The sequence below is a fragment of the Zonotrichia albicollis genome, chromosome Z (genome assembly GCF_047830755.1).
Source record: "Zonotrichia albicollis isolate bZonAlb1 chromosome Z, bZonAlb1.hap1, whole genome shotgun sequence".
NCBI classification, from domain to species: Eukaryota; Metazoa; Chordata; class Aves; order Passeriformes; family Passerellidae; genus Zonotrichia; species Zonotrichia albicollis.
The window spans coordinates 87,104,498-87,113,445 of NC_133860.1; the positions used below are offsets into that span (position 1 = coordinate 87,104,498).

Below are 8,948 nucleotides of genomic sequence, written 5' to 3' on the forward strand. Positions count from 1 at the left end.
AGCTCTGTGGGCGCTGTGGCGGCCTCACACAGCGAGCTCCGGCTGCCAGGGCCGGTACCGGGGCTGGTTCCGCTCCCGCTGCCAGGGCCGGTTCCGCTTCCGCTGCCAGGGCCGGTACCGGGGCCGGTTCCACTCCGGCTGCCAGGGCCGGTACCGGGGCCGGTTCTGCTCCCGCTGCCAGGGCCGGTACCGGGGCCGGTTCTGAGCTCTGTGAGCACCGTGAGTGGTGGTTTCACACGGCGAGCTCCGGCTGCCAGGGCCGGTACCGGGGCTGGTTCTGCTCCCGCTGCCAGGGCCAGTACCGGGGCTGGTTCTGGTACCGGGGCTGGTTCTGCTCCCGCTGCCAGGGCCGGTACCAGGGCTGGTTCTGCTCCCGCTGCCAGGGCCGGTACCAGGGCTGGTTCTGCTCCCGCCGCCAGGGCCGGTACCGGGGCTGGTTCTGCTCCGGCTGCCAGGGCCGGTACCGGGGCCGGTTCCACTCCCGCTGCCAGGGCCGGTACCGGGGCTGGTTCTGAGCTCTGTGGGCGCTGTGGCGGCCTCACACAGCGAGCTCCGGCTGCCAGGGCTGGTACCGGGGCTGGTTCTGCTCCCGCTGCCAGGGCCGGTACCGGGGCTGGTTCTGCTCCCGCTGCCAGGGCCGGTACCGGGGCTGGTTCTGCTCCCGCTGCCAGGGCCGGTACCGGGGCTGGTTCTGCTCCGGCTGCCAGGGCCGGTACCGGGGCTGGTTCTGCTCCCGGCTGCCAGGGCCGGTACCGGGGCCGGTTCCACTCCGGCTGCCAGGGCCGGTACCGGGGCTGGTTCTGGTACCGGGGCTGGTTCTGCTCCAGCTGCCAGGGCTGGTACCGGGGCCGGTTCCGCTCCCGCCGCCAGGGCCGGTTCCGCTCCGGCTGCCAGGGCCGGTACCGGGGCTGGTTCTGCTCCGGCTGCCAGGGCCGGTACCGGGGCCGGTTCTGGTACCGGGGCTGGTTCTGCTCCGGCCGCCAGGGCCGGTACCGGGGCCGGTTCTGCTCCGGCTGCCAGGGCCGGTACCGGGGCTGGTTCCACTCCTGCTGCCAGGGCCGGTACCGGGGCCGGTTCCGCTCCCGCCCAGCCCGGAGCGCCCGCAGTGCCCGCGCCAGGATGGCACCGCCGCGCCATGGGGATAGAGGACAAGCACAGCGGTGCCCACACACACACGCACACACTCACACACACACACACACACACGATTGTTTGCACTCGCGGAGTCTTGGGGTAAGGACAGCTCAATGCCTACCACCAGAATGAGAATGTAAACATCAGTTTTTTCGGGGAGGGGTCTTGGTTAATTTAGTGGGCTTTGTTTCTGTTTGTGTTGTGGTTTTAATTTGGGTAGCGCTGATGTGGAGAAGGTTCTGACATAGTAATACATGGGTCTGTTGCTCTATAAACTCTTAAAAGACATATAAACTCTTGGGAAAAAAGAAATACACTTGCCAAATGGAAGGTTTCAAAAAATTTAGTTTACAAGATCCTAAACAGTTGGAAAGAAAGGAGGAAGTCAACGACCCATCATGTTTTTAACCTGCAGGAAACAGAAACTTCTCATTGGCTGATCTTAGTCAAAGGTGCATTTTCTAAAGCACTAAATATCCTCAGTTAAGTCTAAGGTTTTTAATACAGAAACAAATTGTGCATGTAGAGTATTTTGAAATACCTGAGATTTCCTAGTAAAAACTGTAGCCTTTTAATACCGTATATGAAGTATCAGAACTGCTTTGGAAGTATTGTACTTACAGCCGTACAGTAACTTACTATTTGTGGACAGTTTCTCTTGCTTGCATAATAAACATTTAATAATTCACTGAATTGAAACGTATTTTATTTATGTTAAAATCGGCCATGCTGGCTCTTGCATGCCCCCTAAAAATTAAGAGGAAAAACACTTCCTAGTGCTTAGATGCTGCCATTCACAAGTGTGTGTGTCACAGTAGTGCTTTTACATTAAATTTTTCTGAAAATGACATTTGAACAGTCAAAACTGACACTGAACCTCAGACCCAGGGCTCCACTATTTCTCAGCCTCAACACTTTGGCTTCCCTGACATTACAGGAGCACATAACATCTTCCACAGAGAAACAGGATGCAGATTTTGTTTTTATTCCATCAAGGAGTGATTACAAAAAGAAGGTACACTGGTAAAAATCAGATTCTGCCAGTAACAAACATCCAGTAAACATTTTATTTAGATGGATAATCACCACTGGGATGCAGGAACTCGCGCTTGTGCCCACCCACACTGTCTGAAGCTCAGGACTGTATGATTACAACACGCTGATTAGGATTGATTCTGGAAGACAGTTTTAGCAAACGGAAAACTCAAATTCAGAAAAGCAATAGCCCCTCCAAGACTTAAGAAAAGACTAAATTCAAAGCAGTGTCTGAAAGCTTTGCTGCTCCCCATCATCCAAAGTGTTTTGGTTTACATGTGAATGTAGAGTTTAAGTGAAGAGGAAGCCCTCAGGGAGACTCAAACACTTTTGCTGATCCAGCTCAGGGTTGTGCTCGCTCCTCTGTCCCTGTATCTAAAGCCTCAAGTCTCCTCTCTCTGAACTCCTGCGTAAGACACACATTTCTGTCAGTTCCTTTCACTGCTTGCCAGCAGAAGTCCTGAAACACGTCTCCAAGCACTCCACCTTTCCTGCTCCCTGCTTCCAAGGTCATCTTTGGCTTTTCGTCTCCACTCCACCTGCAGACCTCCAGTGAAGCAGGTCACCCAGGACTCTCCCACCTTGCCTGTGCCACTCCTGTGTGCCAGAACCTTTAACACAACACACGCCGAGCAGGCAGATCCCCGAGTTTTGGGTGTCACAAACACCTCGTGACCGCTAACTCCACAGAGGGAGCTGAGAAAAGACAAGATGTGGCAGTGCAAAAAGCCTGTGAAGTGCTTGAGCAGCTGCAGGAGCTGGAGTGCCCTTACACACAGGGACACCTCCCTGCTCCTGCAGCTGGAGGCAACGGAAAAAGCAGCAATTAAAAAATAAAAAGTCCTCAGAAAAAAAGCAGAACAAACTCCATGTTTTTTAACGAGGAAGGACACTTTAAAGCTTTAGTGAGTTTGCTGTCCCATTCCTTCCACTTTTCCCTTTTGACAGGAAGGCACACGTACAAACACGCACACACACGCACACAGATCCAGCCTGGCTGAGGTCACACGTTCAGTGCCACGGCTGGAGGACGTGGTCACCACAGGCTGCACCCTGCAGCGGCTGCAGCGGGCTGAGGTGCAGCTGGGAGCTCTGCACTTCAGCCATCCCCTTGTGTATCTGTCCTCTGAGCTTCACACAAAGTAATGAGGACCCCAAAGCATCTGAAAATGCAGTTCCAAAATCGAGACTGGGAAGATGATCAGGCAATGGAATTGTTTTTCTTCAGCTCCTCCTTGATTCTCATGTTCTAAACATGGGCAGTGGAGTGCATCCCACCACAGAGCATAGCGCAATTTTGGGAGTGATAACAGACTATTCTTTCCTCTTTTACACCTTGTGTTTGTCTGGTAGCTCTGTTATGGGCAAACTCACCTGCCAGCAAAGGAATACTTTAAGAAGTTCGTCATAATTGCACCAAGGTTTAAATGTATCACCATTCACCCCATAAATACGGAAGGCTGGGAGGAATTACCTGTGTCACAGGAGGCACAGGCACTGCTCCCTGGGACAACGAGCGCTGGTGCCCCTCGAGCAGGACGGGTCACAGCAGCTTCAGCAGGAACTCGTAGGTGGCGTTGATGATCCCCCAGGACAGCACAGAGCGGTGGTAGTTCAGGTGGGCTCCTCGGAACAGGTGCATCACCTTCCTGTCGCGCTCCAGCCAGATCTTCGCCAACACCTTGGAGAAGGACTGGAACTCGCCACCGATCTGAGCTTGCATGCGAGTCTTTACCACGTTCACAGGGAAGAAGAGGAAGCCCAGCAGGGCGCCCAGCAGCCCCCCGCAGATGAAGTCGTTGACCAGGTGAGAGCTGTACGAGGTGGCCTCGGGCAGACTCTGCTTGATGGGCCCGCGCAGCCCGAAGAAGAGCACGTTGCTGGGCCCGTTCCGCAGCAGGATGGGCACCAATCCCCGGTAGTACTCCCGCACCCCGTAGGCCCTCAGCACCCTGAAAGCCTGGAAAGTGTTTGTGAACTTGTCGTGGTGCTTGTAGTCCTGCAGCAGCGTCTGCACGCGCTCGAAGGGCGTCAGCACGGCCTCGGTGGTGCCGGCCAGCGCGGCGGCCGCGCTGCGCGTCAGCAGCTCGGGGCCGCGGCCGTGGCTCAGCAGCAGCGCCGAGAAATCCTCGTAGAGGCCGAACATGAGCGCCAGCGTGGTGGTTTTCTGCAGCAGCGGCGGCAGGATGCCGCGGTACAGCGTGCGCAGCCCGTCGCGGCGCAGCTGGCGCACGGCCTCGCGGGCGCGCAGCCCGTACAGCTGCTGCCGGAACAGCACCTTCTGGATGGGGAACGTCACCGCGATGTTGGTGAAGGCCGCGCACAGCCCGCACACGTAGTGCTTGCTGCCCGAGGAGCACACGGCCTCCTCGGGGGCTGCCAGCGCCATGGCGCCGCCGCTCCGTGCCACCGAGAGGCGGTGAGAGCAGAGCCCCGGCGCTAGCGCATCAGCCCTGCAGCGCGCAGCGGCGCCCCGGGGAGCAGCAGCAGCAAGCAGCCGGCGCTGGCAGGGGCTGGGCCATGCTCAGGGAGCAGCGCTGCCTCCCTTCTGCGCTGCTCCAAACCTAAACAGCAACAAATCCCCCTGGAATCGTCGACTCCGACAGCGAAAGGCTGGCCCTCGCGCTAACAGAATACTGTGTGAACAAAAGAGAGGCTGCCAAGAAACCTACGAAACACCAAAACTGCATCAAACGTGTACAGCGGCATCACAAAGCCCCATCCTTACACTCTGCCTCCCCCTGTGGCACCGAACACCAGCTAACTCGGTGTTAGGGAGGCACAGGTGCCACACGGGTGTGACCCCACTGGCACAGGGCACAGATTCAATCAGTCCCAGCTCACTGCCACGCAGCCTCCTCCGCATCAGCCCCCGGGCTCGACGTCCTCGCTCTGCTGAGGAGGGTCACAGGTGGAATTCAGCTGGCCTGGGGTCCTCAAGGATGTGGACAGAGGCAGCTTGGCCAGACAGTCTGAAGGAGGACTGCAGGGATCTCTACCTGGCAAGCCCTGTTTGACAGAAGAATGGGATTATTTACTTAACAGTTATGAAAATATGTTTCTGCAGGTGCCCACATCCCACCCTCGATCACAGCGAGGTCCGTGACAGCCGTGTGGGGCTGGGGGTGTTCCTGAGCCCCAAATGCTCCCCAGCACCAGCAGGAGATCCCAGGATCTAAGGGGCGCTTGGGGAGCACCTGCCCGGCATAAGGAGCTACCGAAAAGAGAAGGGGAGAAAGAAAAGGAAAGGACAGAGAGAGACAAAGGAGCTGGGAGAAACAGGGAGGAGAAAAGGGAGGGAAGAAAAGGGCGGGGGGAGAAAGGCAGAGAAAGGATGGGGAAGAACGGCAGAGCCGTTTGTTCCCCGAGGCTCCCGCCGCCTCTGACGCCGGCAGCGTCTCGGTCCCCGGGGCAGCGCTCGTACTGCCCGCACCGACCGGAGCGGCCGCAGCCCCGCGCACCTGCGGGCCCCGCTCCCGCCCCCCGGGCCCGCACCGCCGCCCTCCAGCGCCTCCGCCGGGGCCCAAGGTCAGCTCGGCGGCGGCTGCGGCCCGGCCGGGCCCAGCGAACCGCGGCTGCCGCTGCCCCGGCGCCTGCGCGGCCGCGGCGGGACGGGACGCACCTGCGGGCGGCGCTGCCATAGCGGAGCGGAGAGGGGCGGAGCGGAGCGGAGCAGAGAGGAGCGCACGGCGAACGCACCGGGCTCGCACCAGGCTCGCACCGGGCCCGCACGGGGCCCGCACCGTTACCGCGATCGCGGCGCCACCAGCGCCCGGCACGGCGCGGCCTCGCGCCGCTCTCTGACGTCACCGCGCCGCCGTGTGACGCCACCACGCTACCGCACGGGGCGGAGCCGGCGGAGGGCGCGAGGACCCGGCCGTGTCAACCACCCCGACACAGGCCGCGCCTCCACGTGCGTCCGCCAATCAGACTGCGGTGATCTGTAGCCACGCCCCCGAGGGCGGGGCGGAGGCGGGCGGGAGCAGCCTGAGGGAGCTGAGGGAGGGCCAGGGGCTCTCCGGGTCGGGAGAGCTCCGCTCCGCACGGGGTTGGCGGGGCTGAGCTCCCGGAGAGCTCCGCTCCGCACGGTCAGTCTTTGCCCTTCCGGAGCTCCCCCGATCCCTACCGGGCCGGCTCCTCACGGGGTCGGGCCGGGCTCTAAGCCCCTTGTGCGGCCCCAGGTGCTCCCCGGCGGGCCCTAGCCGGTTCCAGAGAGCTGGGTCCGTGCGGACGGGCAGCGCCGGGGGATGTCTGTGCTGGCGCGGAGCCGAGTTGGTGTTACCGGTTCGGTAACAGACTGTACGGCCCGCATTCATTGCGGTGTGTACCGCTGCCCTTGGCCGTGGGTGCTGCTGCTGCTGCCTGGTCCCTCTCCTGCTGGGTACAGAATGGGTCCTTGCCCAAGGAGAAGTAGTATTGTCCAATTATGTTGCTTTTAAGTCTCATTCGTTAATACCCATTGCTCTCTTTGCAGGGATCTTGTACACAGACAGCCAGTGCTGTGGTGCAGCACATGTCCCTTGGTGTTTATGGGTTCAGCTGTGAAGATTCTCTTAATGACCCCGAGAAATGTTAGAAAGTCTCTTTTTCCCAGCCCACTGCTCAAAGAAGCAGTCAGGGCTCTTCATTTCTCAGTCTCAAAGTTGTTTGTTGCTCCTTACCTATAAAATTCTTTCTCCTGCCCTGCCCAGGTCCCTCCAGCAGGACAGTCAGAGGCACTCTGCCTGCCCCAGGGCACTGTTATCTTTTTATACTAAAACTACCTGTACAATATTTACAGTTACTTCCCAATACCCATCACCTGTGTTAGACAGTGAGCTTCTACTCTAAACCAATCCCAAAGTGCCACCATCACCCAGAAGATGGAGGCCAAGAAGAAGAAGGAGAAAGGCTGGACATGCCCAGATCCCTCCATCTTGCCCCTGAACCCCCATTCTAAAAAGATAAAGAACAATAAACAACCTTGAGACCGAGAAATGAAGAGCCCTGACTGCTTCTTTGAGCACCGGGCTGGGAACAGAGACTTTGTGACGCATCTCGGGGTCACTGTGAGCAGCTGGAGATCGTGCACATAGTGATGCTATATGGATTTTGTCTTTTTTCTATGTTCTCTGTATTCTTTACACATATATTTGTAGTTCTGTAGCCTCTTGTATTAGTGACCAGTTTCCCCAGTAATTTTCCATAGTCTTTCTGTAAACAAAGAGAAAGATTCCAGAGCTCCAAGCCCCAGGTGTACAAAGCCCCCGTGCTTTCTTGGCTCTTTCCTGGCTCCCAAGGTTGAGAGCAGCTCTTGGAGATAATGTCATGGACAAAGTGCACCAGCGCCAAGGGAGGGCTCCGGAGAAGGGGCTGGACCTGGGGTGGGGAGTTGCATCACCACTTGTCCTCCTAATTGGTGCTTTATTGTCAATTATGCTGATTTGCTAAACTTAGACAAACTGTACTCATCCTGTGTGAGTGGGCTTTTGTGGACATCTTTCCACAACTGCCCGTGAATGCTTCCAAATAAAACATCCCTTTTATATTAACTCTGTCACAGACATCTTTTATGAAAAATCCTTTCCTCAGGATTTTTCCTCCTGAGAAGTTGAGAGGCCTCAGGAACAAAATGTAAACAATGGTTATCTGCTGCTGTGGAATGCAACAGGTGCATCTGGGATTGGGCTCATGTGGTTGTTTCTAATTAATGGCCAATCACAGTCAGCTGGCTCGGACTCTGTCCAAGCCACAAACCTTGGTTATCATTCCTTCTTTTTCTATTCTTAGCCAGCCTTCTGATGAAATCCTTTCTTCTATTCTTTTAGTATAGTTCTAATGTAATATATATCATAAAATAATAAATCAGCCTTCTGAAACATGGGGTCAGATCCTCGTCTCTCCCCTCATCCTAAGACCCCTGTGAACACGGTCACACTGCTCTCCACACTGCTCTCCTGGTGGTTTCACAGTGCTGGTTTTATTGAAGGGTCTGTGACGGCTCTTCTTCTCCCGAATGGGCTAAACCAGCCCCTTTTTGTAGGGTGTAAGGGCATCCAAACTTGTCCAATAGCAGGGGTTAGGGGAAAAGTGACCTATGGGGTTACAGAGATAAGCTGGGGTCCGAGAGGCGGCAGACAGGAGCTTATTTTGATATTTCATCCTGACTCAACAATTCCTCCACAGAGCCCTAGCCAACTCCATGGAGCCTGCTACACTGACCTATGCATCTATTTCCTTTGCCACAAAACACTGTTAAAGCTGAGAGCACACTAACAAGGGCCTACCATCACCAGGTCTAGCCGTTCCCACATTCCCCTCAGAGGAGAAGGGCAGCTGCAGGGAAGGTGCCCAGGGACAGGCCAGAGGCCACAGAGCACACAGGGGCAAAGGAGGCACCCTCTGAACGCTGGGGAACTGCTTCACTGTGGATTTGTGGAGTTCCTGTAACCAGAGGCACTCCAAAGGCACCTGGACACAGAGACATCACCAGCAGTGACAACTCTGGAACCACTCTAAAGGATCTCCCTGAGGGCTGGGAAGCCACAGCTCTGGGCCCATTTTCACTGCTCTCCATGAAGGTGATACCAGCTCCGAATCACAGACCTCTCCCTGCCCAGGAAAACAGCCAGGATAGGAAAAGTGACAGAAACTGAATATCTTTGCAGTTTTTGAGCACAGGATTACACTGGCACTCCAGAGAAACAAAAAGGTGTATGTAAGTCACACTCTTTGTCTCCCTCCTTCTGACCTTGAACCTGGGAGGGGCCATGAACCAGAACCTGCCACCTCAAACTGTT

The 8,948-nt window shown here is 56.6% G+C and overlaps 1 protein-coding gene across 3 annotated transcripts; it reads right to left on the reverse strand.

Annotated features, from left to right (window-relative positions):
* Nucleotides 1–1,296: 1,296 nt before the first annotated feature.
* On the reverse strand, nucleotides 1,297–6,005 carry SLC25A51 (solute carrier family 25 member 51). 3 transcript variants are annotated; one of them, XR_012578285.1, is made up of 3 exons: nucleotides 5,792–6,005; nucleotides 3,644–5,178; nucleotides 1,297–3,543 (listed from the first exon to the last, which is right to left on the reverse strand). XR_012578285.1 is itself a non-coding variant. In XM_074533509.1 (2 exons), exon 2 carries the CDS (start codon nucleotides 4,556–4,558, stop codon nucleotides 3,713–3,715), a length of 846 nt encoding a protein of 281 aa, XP_074389610.1. In that variant the 5' UTR covers nucleotides 4,559–5,178; nucleotides 5,792–6,004; the 3' UTR covers nucleotides 1,297–3,712. The 3 variants fall into 3 exon arrangements, 2 of the variants coding, with proteins under 2 accessions (XP_074389610.1, XP_074389611.1); XM_074533509.1 differs by having other exon boundaries at nucleotides 1,297–5,178; nucleotides 5,792–6,004; XM_074533510.1 differs by lacking the exon at nucleotides 5,792–6,005 and adding an exon at nucleotides 5,665–5,773 and having other exon boundaries at nucleotides 1,297–5,178.
* Between the last annotated feature and the right edge of the window lie 2,943 nt (nucleotides 6,006–8,948).